This window comes from Lissotriton vulgaris, chromosome 1_1 (assembly GCF_964263255.1).
Source record: "Lissotriton vulgaris chromosome 1_1, aLisVul1.2, whole genome shotgun sequence".
NCBI lineage: Eukaryota > Metazoa > Chordata > Amphibia > Caudata > Salamandridae > Lissotriton > Lissotriton vulgaris.
The window spans coordinates 1,068,947,968-1,068,972,515 of record NC_141685.1 but is presented as its reverse complement, the minus strand read 5'-3'; the positions used below and the strand labels follow the sequence as shown (position 1 = coordinate 1,068,972,515).

The window sequence follows — 24,548 nt, the reverse complement described above, 5'->3', positions numbered from 1 at the left end:
GCCTTTTTTTAATGTTTTGGTTTTTAAAAAGGTGGGTCAAGCTCCTGTTTCAAATATCCTTACATCTTCTGTGTTAAGAGCCCCGGTCCCTGGAGGGTGTTTTCAAGAAATTGATACTGATTATTAGCAGGATTCTTTGTTCCTGCATGTTGTAGCTGCCCGGCCTGGGTCAGGGGCCCTTGAAACGATTTTCAAACACTGGTCACCCTAATGCTAGGCCGACTGGGAGAGACACAACTCTAGAACCGTTGGGGTCACAGCCCGTGAGGGTCTCCGGTGACACCTACCCTGATGCCAGACATTATAGGAGTGACTGAGCAGCAGAACAGAGTGACTGCGAGAGGGACAGGGCGACCTGGTTTCCTGACATCCCCCCCAATACTCCTCAGGAAACAGAAGCATGCGTGGGTACCAACACCAGGGAGCCAGCAAGACCATACTGCAATAAGGGTAATTTTTTTCCCATCCTATCTCAGAAATTATATATGATTTTATAGCCCTTGAAAGATGAACCCTGATGCTTCTGATGTTTTACGACATGAGACACTGATGAGCTAAGCTATTGCCATTTCTTGTTACTGTCTGTTTTGTTACTGAACACAAACGATACATGAACATTTATTGAATACAATCTGGATAAAAGAAAGAATGACTATTCACATTTACTGAAGAAAGCACCTCTGCAAACGGAAGTCTCAAGCTGCAACTACAAGTTGAAAAACTATCTGTTGGAGTCCGAAAAAAGATCACATCAATGAATCCTTCTGGGAAGGTACACTTTATTTTATTCTATTAACAGTGCAAAGAAACATAACTTGCAAAAACATTTGTACATTTTATAGACACAAATATTTGCTGAACTTGCTAGATATTCGTAGATTTTACATTAAAAACACACTATGAACAGAGAAAACAATTGCATCAAATATGATATATACAAACTACAAGGACACAAATTTCTTTAGGCCAGCTATTACATTTTGCCCAAAGGTCCTCCAAAAGCTGGTGTTCTTCCAACAGATTGCATAATGCTCTTTTGCTTAAAAATGCCTCCATTCTCCCAAAAAAGAGGCCACAAATTAGTGCTCCAAAACAAATATCTTGTAAGAGATCCAATTTGGAATATCTGTAGGTAAATATCAGAAAATAATATAAAGTATTTAAAACTGCTAAACTCCCATTCATCCTCTTTGTCCTCCATAAAGCTCATCCTACTAAAAAAAGTATATTGATTCTCAAGTCATGTACTTTTGAAAAGTTTAAATAAAAGGTGTGCAGCTTTTATCTTTTTTTAAAGAAGATAGATTTGGTGGTTTCAATTTGGGAGACTGTGACTAACGTAAAATTTACATCTCTAGAAAAAAACACTACAGCTCAATGCATTAATCGTCTCCTAACTAGCTACCATTTCTATCAGTTGTTGAATGCATGCTTGTTTTTGACCTTGTCCAGTGCGCCACTGCCTTTTGGCTAGGTTCGTATAATAGGATTACCACATACATAAATACAGCTGTAGCAGTTGCAAATAATAAGTATTACATTTCGAAAAATGGCTAAGCTTTAATCATTTCCCTAAAAAATGTAATGTCATCTGTATGCTGCTTGGCTTGTGAGACCAGCTGCTTCAATTAAGCCAAGACTGGCTTTAAAATAACAGTATTGTTAGATTCCCAGACTATGCGCTAAAAATATTCAGACTCAAATGTGTATCTACAGGGAACCAAAAATAAAAGGAAGAGATTATAAACTGCACAATGTGTCCAACATAGGTGCAGGAGGACAGTTCAAACGCACCGGCCCTTTAAATGTAAAATACACTGTTTTATATATTTTTTTTGTCTGTGATGCTGGTCTGCGAAACGTCAGCAAGCTTGAACATTTTTGTACGTCAGTCATTACTGAAGCATATAAGGGTGGCGGTCAGGGCACACTCCAGATCTGTAGAAAACATCTTCCTCCTCCCAGTCTTATAACCAGGGCATGCTAACTGAAACAGCCAGTTTGTGAACCAGAATGCTCCATAATATTCCAGAATTTGCTGATGGTTTCAAGAATCTTACCAATATCTGCAATATGGTTTTCAAACAGTTTAACGCTTTAAAGATTTATTTTGAAGGCTCTGACGCTGGAGACTTAACCTAAGGCAGAACCAAAATCCATACCCTGTGAGCCTTGAGCACTCTGGAATTGTTGTATGTTGGAATACCTGAAGGCTGCACCCTTGGCCCAGAGCCTTCTGGCACAACCAAATATGTGCATTGCATGCCCAGAGGGTAGAGGCAGGGCCAGCACTAGGCATGGGCAGCTGCCCAGGGCCCCGCGCCTACTCGCAGCTGTGGGGTCTCACACCTGTAAAGACATCAGAAGTTCTAGGCCCAGGGGCCCCTGAGAGTTTATATGTTTTCTTTTTTATGTCAATCTCCCCTGCTGGCCCATCTCTGTGGGCCTAATGGCTGCATCTGCATGTTGATGACAGCAATCAGACAGGCAATCTGAGTGCCCTTGCCTGTGAAGTGGCCCTGCCCCTGTATGAATAAAAGACAGAATATCCTGCTGGGGCACAGCAAAGGATAGAGTGGCGATGGCGGCTCATCACAATGAAAACTGCACACCGAGGACAAGTGGAAAGGGAGCAGAGGCGAGTAAAAGGGGCAAAACAAATGGAATACAGTGGAGGGGAGCAGATCGGTGTGTGTGCGGTACTGAGACGAGGTGCACACAGAAGAGCAGAATCAGCATGCAAAAGTGTATGGAGCAAGGTTTAAAGTCTGCTGGGTCACTCAAGTCTTAGACCGGATAGTAAATTAAAATGGACATTGAAAAGGGGCCCTATACTCATGTCCTTAAGTTTGCCTGCAAAAACATTGATCCAGTGTCTGCACAATGAAGGAAAGTTCTGAAAAGCAGGTGATGAGACGGGCCCGCTCGACATTTTTGCCCTCACCCTAAGATGGAAAAAACAAATCTTAACTCTGCAGTAGTGCCACCCCTAACTACCTTTAATGCAACTTCGGTGAGACTCGTTATAGTTCTTTCAGTCTCATCACTCCAGAACTGGAGCATTTTCAATATTATGTACAAGGAAGCTGCAGATGTTGTTTATTCATTTTATGCAACTAATAACCACTGACAAAGCCAATAGTACTAGCTTGTTCTGGGTGTAATTTTACTTGTTATATTTATCTGGCGGCAATGACAAGTTTTTTCATCGCATTTAAAGCCCTCCAGTCAGGTCAGTATGGAGGCCGTTTTATTGACTAGATGTTGACCTGCTTTATGGCCAGGTGAGCGGTTTTTACTGTTGATTTTGTTGATAATAAAGCAAACATTGCCTGTAGCAAACTCAAATCAGTGCAGTTATACCTTACAAAAAACTTATACAGCATGTCTTTACAACTTGAAAACTGCAATAGTTTGCAAACATGGGACACCTTCCTAGCTAACTAACTCCCTAATCTGGGCCCCTATTATTTTGGTACAGAGGCCTATTTTCTGTCCCAGTCTGATGCTGCAAATTAGGCAGGGCCACTGGAACTATGCGATTGTGTGGTGGAAGCGATTTCTGCATAATTATGCAGAAATCATTTCCACCACATTATATGCATTTGATGCCTCTGCCACATAATCCATCAGCTGCTGCATAACCTACAGATTTTAACGTCTAAATTGCTTTCTATCTCTAAAGGTCCTAAAGTTACAAAAAATGCAGAGACACGTCTTGCCGCATGTGGGAAGGCCCTTTGAAAAGTGGGGATAGTCAACTTTCTGTTTCCCACTGCTAAATTTGGGTGTTGAATTGGTACTAATCGGGTGCAACCAGTGCCCAAACAGTGTTACCAAGTTTAAAAATGGCAAAAAGTGAAATATTACTATTTCAAAATGTGCCGGATTATGCCGCATAATTTGCCTTTTCTTGCCACATAATTTACTCACCCTGCCACAGAATGTAACCCTCTCCTGCTACATAATTCCTGTGGTTGTGCAGTGAGTGTAATCCATGGCAGTATTTGTATTCCTGTGTATATTTCCCATGCTTTACTGAATCTTGCTTTCCCTAAGAGTGCTAGCTATTTACAGCATGTGTGTTTGTGTATTTTATTTCACAGCATATTACTCTTGGATGATGCAACCTTTGTACTAAGTCGCATCCAGGTGTTTATAACAGGCTACAGTTGAGCACTTTGGATGTGAGGCTGCAGGCAGTACAACTTTCACACTGTGCCTTTCTGTGGGTCAAAAAAGTGTTCAGAAAACATGATCATTCAAAATATGGCCTCTCTACAGAGCACAAAGAGCAAGGGTCCTGCGTTGCAGGTGTGATTCTATGTAAGTGTGTGTGTGAAGGAGCTACTTATTGGTCAAAACAACAAGGTGAAAGTAAAATTATTTATTGTAGTTAGTCATTTAACTTAAACTGCTAACAACGATTGACAAAACCCTGTCGCGGCTGGCATAAATTGGCCGCAGCTGCATTTTGTCAATGGTTGTTAGCTGTTAACTGTGGGGGCGGGGTTAATTTTAATGTAAAGAAAAAAAAATAACTTTCCTTAGTCGGCCCGATCCGATCCCACGTCATATCTGCTTAGGGGCCTCACATGTTCCTATTCTGCCGGGGCACCACATATCCTAGGACCGGCTCTGGGTAGAGGGACTGATTGCATGACTAAAGCCTTACTCTTTCTCAACTAGAAGAGTCTGGCTTGCTTCAGATTTCCCACCAGAGATTGACAATTCATATTTCGTAGTTTTCTACACTTTTTTCATGATTTTACAGAAAAATAGCCCTGTACCTCCATCTATGTTGGTATTTTAATAGCACGGTTTAAAAAAAGAACTCTGCTTTTTATAATGAGAATGAGACTTCCTAACTTGGTGAGAAATTCCCACCAGCATTGCAAGTTCAATTATAGGTGGACTGTCCAAAACCACGCCCCCTGGGCTGTGAGTGACAAGGCAATGAGCAGTAATCACTCCTCCCAATCTTTCAGAACCCACTTTGAAGATTACCAACAGGTTTATGTATCTGGGGGCAGATTTATGAGGCATTTGCGCCTCTTTGCGCCGCAATTGCGTCACTTTATTTGATGCAACTGCGGCGCAAACAATGCGCCCTATTTACAACGTGACGCATCTAGGAGATGCGTCACATTGTAGAGCACTGCGCCATAAGGAGGCGTTCCTGCGCAGCGGGGGCGTTCCTGCGCAGGAACGCCTCCTGAAAGTGGCTGAGTGGAATCTATGAGATTTCACTCAGTCACTTTCAGGGCAATGCTGCGTCAAAACCCTGCGCCTGCTTGAAGCAGGCGTAGGTCTTGATGCAGCATTAGTAGAATGGGGCACCCCCGAGCCTTGCTGGAGCTGCGTCGCGCTTGCGACGCAACTCCAGCAATGCGCCACATTTCCGGCACAGATGCGTCACGCATCTGTGCCGTTTTTGCACCATGGTGCGCCGCATTATAAATGCGGCGCACCATGGGTGGGGTAGCTGTGGCGCACGTTAACTGGCGCATCCCTCGGGATGCGCCAGTTAACATAAATCTGCCCCCTGGTTTGCATATCTCGACCGCGGTCAAAGGATATAGTGGATATGTTTGTATTATAAAGTCACCTCTCCCTTTGTTAGGTAGTGCCCCAGAGTAGTAACTTTTCTGATTCCCTGAGCTGATATTTTAGGTCAAGTGTTTACACACAAGAACTCCAACCACGGAATGCTATGCCTAAAGGAAGAGACCCCACTCACCTTTTGGAAATTGTTAAAAAGTAACTCCTCCTCCTTAAACCTTTATGTTCAGATCACCAAATAGCCATTTGTAGACTTTATGAGACCCCGTCCCAGTCTCCACCACTCCCTGCCCCACTCCAGAACACACGCTCGGAGGGGCGTCCCGTGGACTCTTTAAGTTACATTCAGTTATTAATGCTTACAAATACTAAGGGACATGAGAAATGGTAGGACTTCACTTCTCTGAATGTTATAAAAGTCTTGAAAAACACTGCAAATTGCAAGAAATCACTGTATTTACAAAGGTGTAAGAAAATCGCGGGCCAAAAACATCTGAAAAAAACGTATGTGGGGAAAAAATCCCATTAATCAAATATTTACAGAATTTGTTTTCAGTGACACATCTTTAGACATAATTTCCCTTTAACAAAATATCACAAGAAAAATTAACTTCAAAAAACTTGCTAATCTTCCAATTTCATTACATGCAAAAAAGTGCACTTTTTCCAATTCTGCTGTTAGATTTATAATGTACCACCCTCCCCGGGAGACAATCCTTTCCCCAGGGATCATTCACATCGCACCTTCAAGCTCTAATTTTCTAAAAAGATCCCACTTAAGAATCCATTCTAAAGCAGAAGGTAGGTCTACCAAATAATAAGTGGGGACCCTATGCTCCCAAGTGGAACTCCTCGAAAAATGTCGCAGAGATGTGCCATTTTAAAATATTTATGAAAAATATGACTTTTATGCCGCAAATAAGTCACGCTTATCCCATTTTCTACCCCCCAAAAACACTAAAATTCTTTGCTAACGGACAACTTTTTCACTCTCTTTATCTCAAGCTAACCACTACACTAAAGCTGATCCCTGCACAGGTTGAAAGGAACCTTGTCTGCAATTGCTGGCCACCTCTGACAGCGTACGTGTAGCTGACAAGGCCCTATTTTAAGTGGCACTTCCTTTTAGCTTGCGCTGTTCATTATGCTTTTGTGTTGGAATCAAGAGAGCTAAAAGTTGGTGTTCGTCCGCGGATATTTCTATGCTCAGGATATCTGTCTGTGCCTAGTTTCTCGAGTGAAATACCATGTGGGATATCTATAGCCCTCAAAATATTTCTTTCCTGCACACCATAGTGGATGTCCTACCCTATCATTTAGTTGCATTATATCATACAAGTTACTTATCCTGAAAATCTGTAACATGCCATGTATCATAAAAGTTTCAATATGACCGTGCGCGGAGATAGCATCAGGTGGCTGAACTGTAATTCTTTCTTTTATCAAAACATTGTAGCCCACCCGCATGTCCAATAATTTACCCATATTGAAGCTCAAAGTCTTTCAGGGACAGGTAAGCTCCTGTGTTCCCTCCTAGTCTCTGAGTAAGTGTGGGACAAATACCTGATACATGCATGTTGTGTTCTTCCCTATCTGGCTCTACCAAATTAAGGGTTTCGTGCAATGACAGGACCTGGACAGGCGTCTCTAGCTTTGCTGAAAAGTCAGCGGGGATGGAATTATTGACCTTTTGCCTTTCGACTTCATGGTGTATCTGTGGGTATAGTAGATGGGCAGGGTTTCCTGGAGCCACAGGAAGAATGGCCAAATCACGGGAGCCACGGAGGACATTGGCGCTGCACGCTGTGATCCTCGATATCTTTTCATAGTCTGAGGTGTACACGGGTTGGGTGTCTGGGGATGAGACGGCCAGGTAGGATCCTTCCCCAACACTAATAGAATCTTTATTTTTGTCTTCGTTGTCGTCATTCTTTGAGGGTTCATAGGAGAAGTAGACCTTGCAGGGGGCCATGTCAAAGAGGAAGTATCCCTGGTTGTGGAAGCTGTGTTGGGATAGTCCACTGTTCTCGTATGGAAAAGGGTCATCGGTACAGCCTATAGGCAAGACCTTAGGAAGATCCTTCATGGGTGTAATCTCCACTGGAGATATCTTTGGGTCCATATCAACTACGGCGAATGAGGATGCTGGGAACGGAGACGACATCCAGGCCTATTGAGAGAGTAAAAGAGGGAATCCTCATCATTCACATCTTTTTTGAGGTTCCAGCACCCCCACATTGACCCCTCCTAACCACAATATAGTCCATCACACGTTTCTCAAGTTTGGTTAAAAATCTTTCTGGAATGAGAACTTCCCACAAAATCCAATCCAAGTTCCCAGTTTGCTTACCTTAAAATCACCACCGTAGAGGGCCTCAAAGAACACAGAGGGGTCGGGAACAGAGATCCAGGGATTTTTTTTATTCCTAGGGACCAGAAAAAGGGACCATTAGGCCAAAGAGGAAGAAAGAGGTGGAGTGAGAAAGATTACAAGAGAAAAAGAAAGCGCGGTATTGTGATAAAAATGGAATCTGGAAGGAGAAAAGGGAATAAAGAAGACAAAGGATAAATAGGACGACAGATGAAGTGGGTAAGCGATGGAGCTAGGGAAGGACAGAGCAGTGTCTAGACAGATGGAGTGAGGGAGATTATGAGGTAGAAAGGGAGACAGTGAGAGAAGGAATGGATGATGAGACTAGGAAGGAGAGAGAGGGAAGAAAAGGAAGGAAGAGAGCGAGAACACGAGGAAGTGAGAGGTGCCTTGTGCTCCCATCTAACAATATAAACTTAAAGGAGTGCATCGAAATTTTGACCATTAAACTCCTCAGCCCCTCTCTTTCAGCTAATAGACCACTTATGTTCACAAATCCCTCTCTGCATGTTCCTTCACGTCAAACTTCCCGAGATCAGTAACTCCTTCCCACACCATCAACTCCCAAAACTCTGACTGCCCGGAACATTGGACAACATTTACCAGGTTTTAACACATCCTTATTCTCATATAAAATGTTTGCCTGTTCATTCAAATGGCTTGAAAAAGTAGAAAGAAAAGTAAACATAACATTTCTATTTTTTAATCTGCACAACTGATACAAACCCAAAACTCTGTTCCACTTACAATTTAAAAGCAATTTTGTTCAGATGTTTTTTTACTCGTAGAAGCTCCATTTTAGAAAGTCGAGCATGGAGGGATTTCACCCATCTATTTGCCCATCAATTAACATATTTATGAAATTACTTTTCTTTTTTGGAAAAAAATGCATTCCTCACCTCTATTTACCAGGCTTAGCTGGCCTACTAGTTCCGTTTTTCATGAAAAAAGTACTGAATTGTACTTTTATGATTCTCACGTTAAGTTGGATGTTTAAGCGAGAAATGCGTTTTTTGGTTAAGTAAAAATGGCACTTTTTTTTTCTTTAGTTCCAATGAACTTTTTTTTCCCCATTTAAAGTAGTTCAGGTGAGGTATAAGGAGACTATGCCCTGATTTTATAGGGTTTCCAGAGGCAACCAAGACATTCACTCTGACCGCCACGCAGTGTGGTGCCAAGGTACACTTTGTCATAATGAGCAATTCAATCTGTCATCGTTAATCAAGAAAGAAACAAACGACAATCCAACCTATTCCCCCTCCCTCCATTGGTCAGTACATCACATCTTCTGTAATAACCATGGCTACATATGAGAAAAGCGAAAGATGATGAGCCACAGCAACAGACTTTGGGCTTGAGGGGCACTTTGCTCAGTGGGCGACTTTGGCCTGTGTTATGTGGTGTAAAGGTATTCAATATGGAGCGGGCCCTCAGCAATTAGGTCATCGCGGTCAGGGCCGGTTCTAGGATTTGCGAGGCCCTGGGCCAAAAGGGAATGTGCGAGGCCCCTCTAATTTACATAAGTGACCCCTTGCAAGAAGACAATTCAGAGACACTGAGGGACGCCCATTGTCCAGCATTTTAGCGCCCCCACAGTTTTAACTTTCAGTCCACAAGCAATTCTCACACCTTCAACCCAATAGGTGTAAGAATGCGTGTGGGCTAAAAGTTAAAACTGTGGTGGTGCTAAAATGCTGGACAATGGGCCTCCCGCAGTATCTCTGAATGGTCTCCTTGCAATTGGGACAAGTGGAAGCGTCTCCCTCCCCTAGGCCTCCAGACACCATCCCTGAGAGGCACTGGGAAGGAGCCCCTTCCATGGACCCTAATTGCAAGGAAACACGTTTCTTTTAGTGTTTCGACAGAGAAACAACAGGACATGCATCAGTGTGGGGCCCCCTGCTGGTGGGCTGAGTGCGAGGCCCTGGGCAGCTGCCCACGCTGCCCATGCCTAGCGCCGGCCCTGATCGCAGTGACTCCACTGGAGAGGCCACCGGAGAGTCTGACTCTGGGTCGGTCAAGCCATCCGCTATTTCACCACAGGTTCCGTCCATGTTCCCTATGCCCCTCTGTGCCTCCCTCAGGAGTACCCTTACCTCACAGCGCTCCCACTTTACCATCTCTCTCATCTTAAAGTTAATAGTCAGCTGTGGGCCTCCTTTTGCCTTCCAATTCCGAGCTATTTTACGCTTAGCAATGATATATGCTAGATCCTAAAACTTCTCCGTTATTTTTGCCTTTGCAGGGTGGGGGAACCAGTGTAATAGACAGTGCCCAGGGGTTCACGGGATCTCATTCTCAATGCACTCCCTCCCAAAAAGTGTGTAGCACGGGACACGCCCAAAATATGGAGGATGTGGGCTCTAGCATCACAACATCGGGGGCATGCTGCGTTGAGTACATGGAAAAATCTGCCTATGCAGTGGGGTGTGAAGTATGCCCTGTGTAGTATGTACTAATTGATGAGTTTGAATCTAGAGTCTAGAGACTGTTGGTGTTCGTTCTAAGATCTTATCCCAGTCTTTCGATTCAATAGGGGTGCCAATGTCCTCCTCCCACCTAGTCCTCACTACGTTCAGAGGCAGTTGTTGGTCCATTTGTAGTGCCCTATATGGACTTGAAACCGTTCATATGACACCTGATGAAAACGCCACATACTGACAACTCTGGTACATTGCGGGTTCAATGGATCCCCCTCCCCAGTGCTTCTTAATCGCCAATGTAAGTGCCCTATAAAGCAGGAGGGGCCCCTACGGCAGGTCAAATTCTGCTCTGATATCCTCGAACGGGAGCAGCTCTGAGCTCCTGTACAGGTCTCCCACCTTCGTCGCCCCCCTCAGCCCATTGGTCCAGGCCCCGACAATTCCCCCGTGAGATAATACATACAGGAAGTCCATAGGCAGTTCAGTCGAGTATGGGGTCATAGTATGTGGTGTAGTCTTTGTAATCATCTATTACATCACTTTGTCAGAGTGTTAAACTCATACGAGTCACTTGTGTTAGATCGCCGCACTTGAAGGAGAACCCTAAGAAGATCATGGAGCGGTGGCAAGAAGGGGTCAGGGACTGCCAGACCCCCTTCCCCCGTAAGGTGCTGCATTGTAGTTAGTGCCACACTACGTTGTACCGATCCCCACATGAACTCAGCGCTCAGGGTTTTTAGTTCCCTGAATTGCATCCCCGGGATCCATAAGGGGAATGTAGGAGAAAAATAAAGAAGCAGCAGAAGGACCACCATCTTCAGGAGAGTGACCCTTCCCATCATCGATAGTGGAAGCGCCCGCAAAACTTCATGGAGGACCTGAGGGAACCAATTGTGTGCCCTACATTGCCTTCTACTTGTCTTTGTCGTGGTATATCTTGAACCCCAGGTAAGTCAGGCATCAGGGTTCCAACTGCAACGCAGATATGTGTGCTGGGGGTCCTCCCTTCACGTCATGGGGAAAAGCCTGAATTTTTGCCAGCTAACCTGCAGCCCAGATAGGAGGCGGACTCCTGTAGCATGGTTTTGGCCCCCCTCAGGTCCTCCTGCGTGTCACACAAGAATACCAACAGGTCGCGTCTGCATACAGTGCTATCCTGTGGCAGTGCCTTGTATTGGGCCGCCCTGAAACGCCCCGCCAGCTCTAGCATACAACGCCAAGGGTTCCATAGCAAAGGCAAAGAGCAGAGGAGACGGGGCACCCTTGTCGCATCCCCTGTTCCACTCGACAGATCGCTGATATGGTCCTGCCAGAGTGCCCCCCTGGCAGCGGGTCCTGTATGTAACAGACGCACCCAGGCTACAAAGCACTCCCTTAAACTCATGTGAAGCATCACCTCATAAAGGTAGTGCCGTTCGAGGCTATCAAAGGCTTTTTCCATATCGAGAGCAAAGACGGCTGCGTCCTCTTTGGTATAGTCATTAGCCTCCATAATTGCCAAGAGGCGTCTGATATTAGTTGCAGCTTTAAATAATAAATCACGTCTGGTCTGAGTGTATCAAGCACATCATATGGGAAAGCAGGCGGGTTGCCAAGATCTTACTCGGAATCTTATAGTCAATGTTTAACATCGACAAATGTCTGTACGCCGAGCGATCATGCGTCAGCTTTCCCAGCTTCAGTATAGGGACGATCAGCAGTTCTCTGGTGGTGTCCGGTAGGATAACAGTAGTTTTGGCTGCTTTATATAACTCGGCTAGCTTAGACGTGAGCTCCAAGGAGGAGGTGGCGTAAAATTCCACTGGGAAGCCATCAGTCCCGGGGGTCTTATTTTGTGCCATGTGTTTAATGGCACACAATATTTCCTGTGGGGAGATATCATCTCCCAGGACTCTCGCCTCCTCCAGGCACAGTAAAGGGAGCACCCCCAGAAAAGTCTGCGTCACCATCGCATTCATTTATGTAATACTCTTATAGAGTGTCGAATAGTATTGGGAGACTATATTGTTAATCCCTTCCTGGGAGTACAACCTGTCGCCTCTTTCATTCTCCGGGTCCATAACTGCCAATTCCTGTTTGGACAGGTTAGCTAGCCAGGCTAACAGGGAGTCGGATTTGTCCCTGTCAGCATATGTCTTGCCCATATATTGCTTATAGTCAAAACACCTAAGGCGTTCTACCTGGGTCGCCACTTCCTCCCTTGCTTCTAAGAGCGCCGTCTGTAGATCTGGTCGATTTGGGCACCGTAACTCTATTTCCCTAAACGGTTTGGACCTCTCCCAGCACGGTATGTTGTATGTCCATCGCTTCCTCCAGGCAATGGTCCCAGAGTACCTCCATAAAGGCGTCCCACTCTAACTCCGGGGAGGACACCGTACCAGCATTATCGGCAAAAAAATCGGAGTATTTTTTCATGTATCGTCTCTCCAAAGGCTTGGTCCTCTAGCACTTCAGGTTTGAGTCTCCAAGTGGGTATGGCTTGGAGAGGTTGAGCCCAGCACAGGCGCAAATGGACGGGATTGTGGTCTGATATGGTACAGGCCAAATATTCAATTGCCTGAACTGGACTATGGACTCTCGGGGTACACAAGAAGGTATCCAACTGAACCTGCCACTTTGTGGCACCCTGAAAAGACGGAATAATCCCTCTCATATGGGTTCCTCTGCCTCCATGATTCCTGCAGTCCCCAACGTTGCTGACACTCTTTAAAGGCACGTGCCATACGTGCAGTCTGGGAATCTCGTAGGGGGGATTGAAAGCAGTCCATATGAATGCCTGCCACACAATTAAAGTCGCCCCCTTGAATCGTCAGAGAGGTCAAGTAGGGAGCCAGGCATTGGGATAAGTTCGCTAAGAATATACCCTGGCCTGCATTTCGGGGCGTATACATTCACCATGGATATGTTCCGTCCTCCCAGTCGGCTACGTATCATTACGACTCTACCCTTAGGGTCTTCAATTCTTTATACCAGCTGGAAGAGAAGTGGTTGTACACTAGGGTGCCCACTATGTTCCAAGTTGTGTCGCCCAGCAGCCAATGGATCCCTCTTCCTATTCCTCATCTACCTGCCCTGACATGCCCAGCAAAAGAAAACATTGTCAGTAACATATTACCTTAATAGCCACAACTGTCAAACTTCAGTCACATAACAAATACCCCAACTCCCCCTCCCCCGGACAAGGAGATAAAAATTCCCCATCCAAATAATACCAAGTAAGTAAAGTCGAGGGAAGGTGCCCACTCAGTATGTAGCTGAGGTGTTTAATCCCGCAATCCTCCCGGTAAGCCAGCCAGCCATCCAACCCAGAAAATCCTCATAGATAGCATCACTCACACTCTATATGCATCTCAGTATGACCTCCCCAAGACAATGCTAAGGAACCTGTATAGTAGTTCCCGCCCTTTATCAGTCTGTTGCTCAGATAAGATCTCGGCATCACCTTGGGGAACTTTGTACTCAAGCTCTCAGAGACACTAGAGCTGGGATCGGAGTCTGTTATCTGGGATCCCTGCGAGGGCCCTGCGTCCCGCAGAGTCGCTAGCCAATCCCAAGTCTCCTGTGGAGAGCGAAAGAACTCCGTCCCCCCTGGGGTCATTACTTTTAGCTGTGCTGGAAATAGCATTGCATATTTGCAATCAAGTTGACGAAGTTCCTTTTTGGCCTCCTGGAAGGAAGTACTCTGTCTCTACTTCTTTAGAAAAGTCCGGGAAAATCCACACATGTTTTCCACTCAGAGGTCGCCTTTTTGTCTCACTTGTGCCAAAATGTGATATCTATCCATGTATCGCGGAAGCTGTGCTATCACAGGCCTCACGGGGGCTGTGGCGGCCTCAATGACACCTGCTGCGCTCTTTCTAGTGCATAGAATGTTGATAATCCCACTGGAGCCACATCCGTGTGCAGCCAGTGTTCCAAGTATTCCACCATGTTGGCGTCCTCTACCTTCTCCGGCAGGCCCACCACTCTAATGTTATTCCTGCGGGAGCGATTTTCAGGGTCTTCTGCCCGGAGCTCCGATGTGTGCACAGTTGTTTCAACTGCCGTGAGGCAATCCTACAGGGGTGGACTCCGTCAACTGGCATCCATTTGCGTCACCCCCTCAGCTAGGCATTTATGGTCATTCAACAGGAGCCCCAGATTTTCCTCAGCAATTAGCACACTGGCGGTCAGTCTCCACGTCCTAGACCTCTTAACTTCTCACAGGTGATCCCTGGTGCTGCTCAAGCCGCTAGTTCCTGCTGCTGTCCTCCTGATGGTCTACTTCACCGTGGGTGCTAGTTAAAGCGATGCCCCCTGCTATTGGCCCTATTAGGCCCTGAATCTCTCAGCCCTCCAAACAGTGACTCCAGTCAAGGCAGCGCTGAGTCGTTATGGCCCTCTTCAGCCGGTCGTGCAGGCACCTCAACACGAGCCAGCGGTTTAGTATCCTGTTTCACTTGGCCATCCGTACACTGAGTATTCACATTCTCAGTCTTCCGTCACACAGCAGTATAAAGTGTCACTATTGTCTAGTCCCTTATCTCCAGGGCTGAGCTTGGAGGGATTCAAACAAAGGCCCCAGGGACTGGGAAGGACACACCGCACTTCTTATGCGGGGCCCAGGCTGCCTCCTCCTCCACTCTCCAGTGTCCTCTCATTCGGGCCCAGGCAGATCGGGCCCACAGCAGGGTGTGTCTCACCTTTAGCGCGGGGGTGCCGATCCACTCTCCCCGGCTGTACAGCTCTTCAGGAGAGCCAGGAGCTCTTTCACCACAGCTTACTGCCCGCTCCTCACAGTCCTGGCGCCTCTCCTGGGCCATCTCTCGCTCATCTCTCTCGCCTGGCTTCTCACCCAGTCGCACTAGCTGTCTCCCTTAGGGGCAGCAACTGGGATCCTCAGGGTGTTCAGAAGCTATAGGCGTCCAAGCCAATGGTCTCTTCTCCCAATACTCCGGCTACCCGAACTGCTCACCAGGCCATTACCATTTGGAGTCGGACCTCCACAGCTGGGCACAGCGGCCGAGTTCAACGTCCTCGCACTCAAATCACAGCTCCCCCACATCGTTGCAGGGATCCCAGGCTCAGGGCAAGTGAAGGTTGTCTTTCAGTGCTGGTTGAGTGGTTTTACCAGTACAGGATGAAGCTGGATGGCGGCCTGCCAAGCGGAGCTATAGAGCAGCGCTGCTCACTCCTTCGGTGTCAGGCCACACCCGAGGCTATTCCCTGATGTGTTTTCTGTGCATGTCAACAGAAGATAATCATTAGATGTAATTGGTCAAAGTTGTGAAGCTGAAGTCATCAGAACTATATTGATAAGTATAAGGGTGTTTGAGGAGGACAAGACCTTTAAACAACTTCTTCTTGACCAAGCCACCAACCACAATAGACGTGTGTAGATGAAGCTCCGTCGGCATCCCCGTAAGCCCGAGCCTAAACTGGCTTAATGGCTGCCATCCCTAACAATTAAGCAGCTGCCCCTACGACTGCCACATGTGGCAAGATCCTGTCAGCCTAGAAGGTTAGAGAATGCCGATTTGGAGCCCCTAGCACCTGGATGGGGGAGCGGGACCACTCTAGGGTGGCTGTGTGGGGCTGCTTGACCCTGACCTGGGGGCCTGAGAAGGTCCTCCCCCTCTGCTAAGGTTTGCTGGCGGATCAAAGGTTCGAGCTGTGGGTTGGCCCCTCCCTCTTCTCCCCATCTTTGCTGTGAGACACCGCTATGTGACGAGGTGTGCCGCTGGGGACTGCCCGGATGTTGGCGGTAATGGAGACTGGACCATTACTGAGCTGGGCCGGGGGCTGCACAAGTTACCCGACTCACTGGAGAAAAAGGCCAGCCCAAGCTTTTTTTCCCCGGAGGCCCTGCAGCGACAGGTGCCGTGGGTTAGCCTGCGGATTTTGTCACCAGACCGCAACGGGCCGACCCGCTGCCTACACCTCTCCTAGTGGCCCCCTCCCTGCAAAGGACCTGCTTGCCTGCTTGAATTCTACTTCGACAGAACGCAGAGACAGGCCTGGACTGCAATTAAGAAGGGGTATTGAGCAGAATAGCCACAGGATCTGCCCTCCACTACACCTTGCTAAATACATAACTTTCATCATATGATTTGATGCTGCCCCACCCTGGGGGAATTGAGTGTGCCTTGATGAGAAGGGCTCAGGGAGCATAGGCTCTTGCCACTCTTCCACACCTAAACCGGAGGACTGACTTCCTCAGTGCGCCACCCTCAATTTGCTGTCCACGACCCCTCCAGTGCTGGGCGAGCGGACCTGTACTAGCACTCCTACCATTTGCTGCTAAAGGAACTGATACAGTGGGGGTTGCCAGGTGCTTTGGGGGCAATATCGACCATATTACGTTACCTGAATTGTGCGGCTGTAAATGGACCGGGCTTCACGCCAGTTTGACCCAGTATGCACAGCCTACTAGGGTTGGTTGCCGAGACCCTAATCCACGCCGGTTACCCTTTGATGCCTTAAAGAACCCTATCACAGCCTAGAACCAGGAAATAGCTGAGAGTGCTGATCCGCACAACGGAGAGTGTGCACAGCTGAGGAGAACTGATGCCTTAATGGTGAAATTGCGATCAGGCTTCAAGGCCCTCGATGGCAGATTCGGAACACTTGATAAATGGCAGGACATGATGGGAAAGTGCATTGTTCTGCATGAACACAGGCTGAACACAGTGGAGGGCAGGGTGTCAATTTAGAGGAAGGCATGGCTCAAGCAGCAAAAAAGCTAGACAGACGTGAAAAGCTAATGAAAACGGTGGCCATGAAATATGAGGACGTAGAAACGAGGACCAGATGAAAAAAACTGCATTTTGGGCATACCCGAATCCACAAATACTAGATGCATGGACCAATTTGTGGAATGACTACTGCCAGACCTGTTTGGAATCCTCTACGCCTACATTTGCTGTTAAACGGGCCCATTGCTCGCTTGGGCCGCATCCTAATTCTGGCTGCCCGCTGAGGCCGCTTATTGTAAGTGCGTTAAATTACAAGGACCAAAACACCGCCCTGAGGCTGGAAAGAGAAAAAGGCCCATTGAACTATGGTATCCATATTTCCGGACTTTACTGCACTAGTCCAGGAGGCCTGACGCAAGTACACAGGAGTTAAAGCCACCCTTCGAAACCTGGCCTTCGATATGGCATGACTTATCCAGGCTTATTAACCATGACAAATTGTCGGACAAGCAATATCGTATATCTAATTCTGTGCCCTTGCAATCTCCCATATGTTGGGGAAACAGGCAGAGAATGTAGAATACGGATAGGGGAACACAAGTCTAACATCAGGAAACAAAAAATAACTGCCCCCGTAGTAAGCCATTGGGTTGAGAAAGATCATAAGGAACACGAACTCCGTTGGTTCATTCTAGAGAAAATAAAAGCGAACCCAGGTACTGACCCCGTAAGCTTAAGAAAAAAACGGGAGGTCTTTTGGATCTTCTTCTTGGATACTGTTAACAAAGGCCTCAATGAAGAATGTCCCTGGCACCAGGCTTTTTTGTAAAATATGAATCTCCTGACTATTCAGACTGACCCTATTTTCTTTGAATATGAAAAATTCAAATTAGGAGGTAACTGTCCCACACTGGACATTCTAAGTAAAAAGGTGAAAACGTGTAATCTCATCTGAGGAGGATGCTATAGCATCAATGCACTCATACCTATAATAATAATAAGACATGCACAACCCTGTCTGGCTCTATACTGTGGAGGTTGGTTGAATCAGCAAGATCAGCCTTTTATTGATAGCTATAGCCTAATTTTTTAAGGAATCAAGCCCTTACTCGATCTTAGCAGCACTTGAATAGCCCCCTTAGATGGCGATGACAATCTGAATTTTGAGAAAAGCTGTAAATAAACTCGCTGCACTATAAGTTAAAATGTAATATGGCAAAGCCTTTAAAACAATACGTTGAAGGTGCGTTTTATAAACCAGACTAATATAACTTTCTGCTAAAATAATGACCGAACAGGGCTATAAAGCTGTTGTTTAGCCATAATGTGCCTGTTCTAAGATGGCCGCCACCGAACTATCGATAACGTTTCAGTCCGTCATCTATCTCTCTGCTCTTTAGCAGCTGACGAACTCTCAGTATGGCGCGAAATACCGGCTACTTAAACTCGGACAGGCTCAGCTTGCCTGTGAGTCCTGTCGCCCGTGAGGAACGGCCGACACGGTTGACCAACGGATCCCCATCTACGGAGTTCGTCTTCACTATGCTAGGTAAGTGTATCTAGCCAATACCCTGTTACCCTCGCTCCTCGGAATAGAATGCACCTAGCCACGTTTTCTCATGTGCCCGTCTCTGTTTTTATTTATACATTAGGCGGCACGTTCGGCAGCTACGCGCCACTTCAAAATTGAAGAATCTTAGTGCCCATCCCCATCCAGGCGGCACCTTCGGCAGCTACGCGCCGCTCTCAATTTGCAGAAATTTAGTGGCCGTCCATTCTCGCTTCCAAAAAGGTGTGTATATGCAAGGGACTCTCAATATCAATAGTTACCCGTGATTGCTTACACGCATTTTTCACATTGCTTACACGCATCTTTGCCCATTGCCCACCAGGTATCTCCGTGTGCAACCCGCTGTCCACCTCATACCTCCTGACGGATTTACACTATACAGATTCAGTGTTTAATCCTCCTGTTATTCCCGGTGGGTATAAATCTCTAAATCTCTAATGACCATATCCTTTATTACCCTGCAAACGAGTACCTTTTTGTATACTTATTACACAATTCTATCCCAGGGAAAGGGTGCCTGATACCACCAAAACTTTGAAAAACATAGTGATCCTCTGTTTGCCTCCTCGCTGCCAATTTCTACATAGTGGAGCCTACTATTTTGAAATACAATTCTCAGGACTCAGGTAACTAAGCGAACCCTTGCCACTGTTTAGTTAAAATAAATTAACATAGACCGTGGATAATCAGAGCTCACTCTCTACCATTTAGGAGATCTTTGGTTTCCTGATAACACCTGTAAAGCATCTCTGCATTAGAAAACCCTGTGAATACCAAATCAGGTAAATTGTATTATGGTAGCTTTTGGACGTAAAACCAGGCCTGATCTTATATTATTGTTATAGATCAAATTAACACCTAGAAAACTATTTACCTTATAGGTTCTGTGAATACCAAATCAGGTAAATTGTATTATGGTAGCTTTTGGACGTAAAACCAGGCCTGATCTTATATTATTGTTATAGATCAAATTAACACCTAGAAAACTATTTACCTTATAGGTTCTGCGCTTTAACATCAACTTTGGCCCTCAGGTTATCTCGCCTTTTTAATAAAAATGTCCGTAAATACACTCCCTACTTTCTTTGCTGGGGTTAAATTATCCCCTGTTCCCAGCTAAAGATAGGGCTTCTCAACATTGTAGCATCTAGTGACATGCAATAACCTCTCTTTTCCGTCCTTGGTCAATATGTGTTTCAAAATGAGTGTATGTTATAATGTGACATATTGTGAAGTGTGTAAGAAGAAAATTGTGTCCCTGATTGGTTACTTAGCCCTGGCCATCTAATTGCCTTTACAGATCTCACCTATTCGGGAGTCTGTCAGTGGGAGTGCTCTTAGGTAGTTGGGTACTGCACATGGTCAAAATGACAACCACGTAGACACAAAATAAATGAGAATAATCATGGTCTAAAGAAATTGCATTGATCTAATAAATTGTACTAGAGAGATATTTATCATGAAAGATGGATTCTTTGTTTAGAAAAATACTAAGGCATTGTGTTTTGTTTTCAGATCATTATCATCTTCCCTCCCAGTCAACAACCCCCAGCCCTGACGAAGGTGTGGCCCTTTGGGCCTGTACACCGAAACGCGCGTCGGCTCATGTCCCAAGAAATACGGCATATTATGTTATACTAAATAAAGGGCCGTACTATGAGTATTTGTCTGGAATAAGACTCTGGTCTATGCCACATATTTACCATCTATGTGTGGCATACAACAGAATGATGGGAATGTATTGAAGAATGTAAGTGGAGTGATAGAACTTTAGGTAGAATTATTTGGTGAGAATCTGAGAGAATGAAAGTATGAATGAAGTGTGGATTGTTGCTGGGTAGGCCTTGTAGTGGAAATGTACCTTTGTCATTTTTATCCTTTTGCAACTTTTTATGTCTGTTGTGCAATATTATGTGTTATTTATGTACGTTAAAAAATCACTTTTGCTCTATATCAATTCTAAAGGTGTATAGATAAACAAATAAAAATACATATATTTTTGGAAAAAATTCTCTCCCTTGCATATATTTGGATTGTATATATTTTGTCCGGTGCAGTGCCAACTCCTAGATTTATCACCCCTCATACATCGGGATCTCAGTTTTGGGACCATTAAACCAATTGGCGGGGTACGTGCTCTGTTCTTTATTCATGACTTATCCAGGCTGCCTACAAGTGGAAATTAATGGCAAACCATGTATTTTTGACAACCCAATTCATTCTAGTGCCAACGTTGACCTCTTTTTTTTTCCATCTGGTTAACCCTTAAAATGTGCATGCTTATATGTATTATTTCTTGCAGTTTTTGGCAGTGCGATTATATTGAAACCTTTTCTTATCATAAGAGTGTTTTGCTTGGGATACAGCTGTATAGAATAATTCTAAATTTCCTCCTACAGGATGCAGGGACACAACGTAGCGTTGCCACCCCCTTGTGGTGTTCACACGTTTGTCATTTTGCAGCTACTTGTGGCTATAGGGGTTTTGCATTTGGTAACCTTGTTATGGAGGGATTGTACTTGGCAGACAGCGGCTAGGTATAGAAGGGGGAGTGGGTTGGGGGCGATAGGAGATGTTTCTTATGTCCATTTGATAACTTTATTTCGGTCGAGAGACCATAAAAGTGCAATAAAATATGTACAAGCACAGTAATAAAACCACAAATACAATTGAGTTAAAAAGATATTAAACATGGAGTTATCAAAGAATAAGCAGATAAGTGGATGTGGGGCATTATTTCGCACTAGAAAAAAGAGTTCTTCTCCGCCACATGCCAAATAAAAAACGGGAAACAGCAAAAACAATGGGAGGGGCAGTGTCATAGGTTAAAACTCTTGTAGCGGGGAGGAGCCAAGATGGCGACTGAGACGGACGCGTAGGCTCACGGCTCCGCAAGCCTTTGTCTCCCGCAACGATATCCTGACCTTCATCCTGTGATAGCGCGGCAGAGGGACGACTGTGAAAGTGCGCTGTTGTTGTTCGCGTTCCTCTGATGTCCCTGCCTGCCCGATAGCCGGAGATATCGATGGGATTGTTTGACGGCCTTTCTAGCCCTGGAACCGGGACCTGTATTATCGTACACCGCCGGATGCTGCTGGAGCGACGTCGGACGGTCGAGCCGGGGCGGAGCTGGCATTCTGAAACACGCTACCTGCTGCAAGGGAAATAGACAGACCCATATGCGGACTGTATACGTCGGCCAAGCGGGAACTCACTCTGCTACTTTCTCTTTGTGGAACGCTGACGGTGAGCTGCGCTGCACTGACCCCATTCCGGCACTTGCCTGGCAATCGTGGCTCACCCCCGAGTTTGCCCCCGCCTTGAGCCGAAAAGGGGGAGACTCTCACTGTGGGTCGCCCATTGCTAGCGTGTCCGCACTAAACCTGCAGCTTAGACTCCAGCCTCTCAGTGCCGGCTTCGCCCATACATTCTTGTGAATCCCCTGACGGGGTGGCAATGGCGGCTGGCTCCTCGATTGTGATGGTGGGTGATACCTCGACTCACGACTGGGTCGCCCTGCATGGACTTGAGCAGTGTGTTGGACCGTGTGTCGCATCTCGTTACGCGGAGATGTTGGAACAACAGCCTGAGTTAACCTATGGTACTGTTCTTGCCGCTCTTGCCGATTTGAGATCCGAATGGCGAGAGGGCTCCCGAGTGCTGAGTAAGAAGCTTGACGATGCCGCACTCGCATTGGGATGCGCGCCACTAGCCTGTTCTCAACACTGCACTGATTTGCCTCCACTGATTCCTGGCTGGGCTACACTGTTGCCACACAAGTGCAGGGAGGAGCGGTCTTTTGGCTGTGTTAGTGTTTGCGGACTGTCGTCCGCCTACCTCAGCGGCGCTACAGTGTTTCCTTCCCTGCCGAAGCCTGTGACCTCACCCATGGTATCGCTACTTTTGTTTTTGACGCCGCTAACGCAGCTACTGGTTCCCTTTGTTGCTTACATCTTGCAAGCTCTGCTATCCCTACAATGGAATGCACACCATCGGGCGCACCTGGAAACGCCCTTCCTTTGGGTCCACGGAACTATTTGTGACTGGCGATGTCCATTTTGTTTTTGGACACCTCTTCTCTGCCGAGTGTGGCCATTTTGTTCCTTTGTTCTGTTTGGGGCGGGTCCTCTTCGGGAGCCATGTTTAGGGGGATGCTTGCGAACTGGCCAAGGCTAGGAGATTTCTCTTTACAACTTGTGCTTGATTGGCCGGTGGGGACTCGGCCTGGGGCGCTTCCACAACACGTACTGCTGTGATATGTGATGACTCTCCCCGTTCAATCTTGTGCTTAGTGCTTTCTGTTCTTGCTCTTACGAATGGGGTAGAATACAAACGTATGGCTGGGAAGACCGGGAGAATTTGGATGTGGCCCTCCTCTGATTTTGAGGGGGTAGGCCGTAGCCTCTGCATGCGTGTAGGGTGGGGGGTTGGGGGTGGGGGTGGGGAATTTTATTTTTCCGTCTTAGTTTCTATGGGCCTTATTTTTCTTTTTTCTCTTACACTCTTTCTTCTCCTGTTTCTATCTTGGGTCCGCGGGCGGGTTTGGTACGAGGTGGGTGACGGTAGACATGGTGCATTATGGTTGCTTGATAATCCTGCTGCATATATCCTTGTGCCGCCATGCTGACTGGAAGGTTTCTACTTTGTTTGTTAGTCTTCACGTGACGATGTTGCCCGCTCATGTCGCAAGGGGATTGTACGGACTCTCCTCTTCTTGGTTTACTATCTTAAAAATATTTTATACAATTTTTTTTTTTTTTTTTTTTTTTTTAAATTAACCTTCATCACTCCTGTTTCTCAGTAACACGGTGATATCCAGTGTAACGCTAATTGATTGCCATTTTGTACTGATGTGCTACTGAGTCGCCGCATTGCTTGCACAAGTGCTTCAAATGATATCGTGGCCGGCCGGATGGTTGTGGGCCCGTATTTGTTCTTCTGCTATTGCACAATAAAGGTTTTCAAAAATTTTTAAAAACTAAAAAAAAAAAACTCTTGTAGCTTGGGCACATTGTCTAAACCCCACATTTTTGCACAGTGGAAGGATCCAGCACTTCCGAATTCCGCTGTATGCGGGGCAGAAAAAGAATATATGTACAATGTCTTCCCTCCAATAGTTGCAAGCAGGGCAATTGGCCTCTGACAAGAGTGACCATCTGGATGTAAGTGCCCCTATTGGTAAGGAGCCATGCCTCAGTTGGGTGTACAGTTTTCTTGCGAATGGGGGCTGCACCAAGTCCAGAAACACCTCCGTCCTGGGGCTAACTTTCGTCAGAAGAAACTCTGTGGTCAGCCTTCCCAGGGAGGTCGAGCAGTGTAGAGTTTTGAGGTTGTAGGACTTTACAGCCGCCACTATTTGGGACCTTTGCGTCCTCACACAGCAATCTTCCGGTGCATCCCAAAGTTGTGACATACCAGGTTGATGGAAAAAAGCCTTGACGTGGGCCAGCCAAGGTATGTTCTTGTGTTGTAGCTGGCCCCAGATTGCAGTGAACTCTGCCCTAAAGGATGCCTGCTCCGGCACGGACCAAAGTCTTCTCCAATAGAGCAGCGGTCGTGCAGCTGCCAGCTCATCTATGGATTCTAAGCCTAAGTCTAGGTGTAGTGGTATTAGGGGAGTACTTTGTGGGAGAGCTACCAAATGGCGCATAAAGGCATGTTCAACCTTCGATAGCTCATGTACTTTCATATGGCCACAAAGTTCTGCGGCGTACAAAGCTGCTGGCCTGACCTGCATTTTGTAGATCTCAAGGGCAGGAGTGACAGGTTTAAAGGTCGAAGCGCTATGAAATCTTTCTTATCATAAGAGTGTTTTGCTTGGGATACAGCTGTATAAAATAATTCTAAATTTCCTCCTACAGGATGCAGGGACACAACGTAGCGTTGTCACCCCCTTGTGGTGTTCACACGTTTGTCATATTGCAGCTACTTGTGGCTATAGGGGTTTT

General features: G+C 46.2%; 1 protein-coding gene across 1 annotated transcript in view; it reads right to left on the bottom strand.

The window, feature by feature from the left end:
• Positions 1-762: 762 nt before the first annotated feature.
• The window catches only part of IL2RB (interleukin 2 receptor subunit beta), a 446,549-nt gene continuing 422,763 nt past the window's right edge, over positions 763-24,548 (bottom strand). Inside the window, exons 9-10 of the mRNA XM_086963139.1 lie at positions 7,913-7,988; positions 763-7,732 (exon numbers count right to left, since the gene is read on the bottom strand). Of these exons, the coding sequence (XP_086819265.1) occupies positions 7,040-7,732; positions 7,913-7,988 (769 nt within the window). The 3' untranslated portion in view covers positions 763-7,039. The remainder of the gene's footprint in view (positions 7,733-7,912; positions 7,989-24,548) is intronic.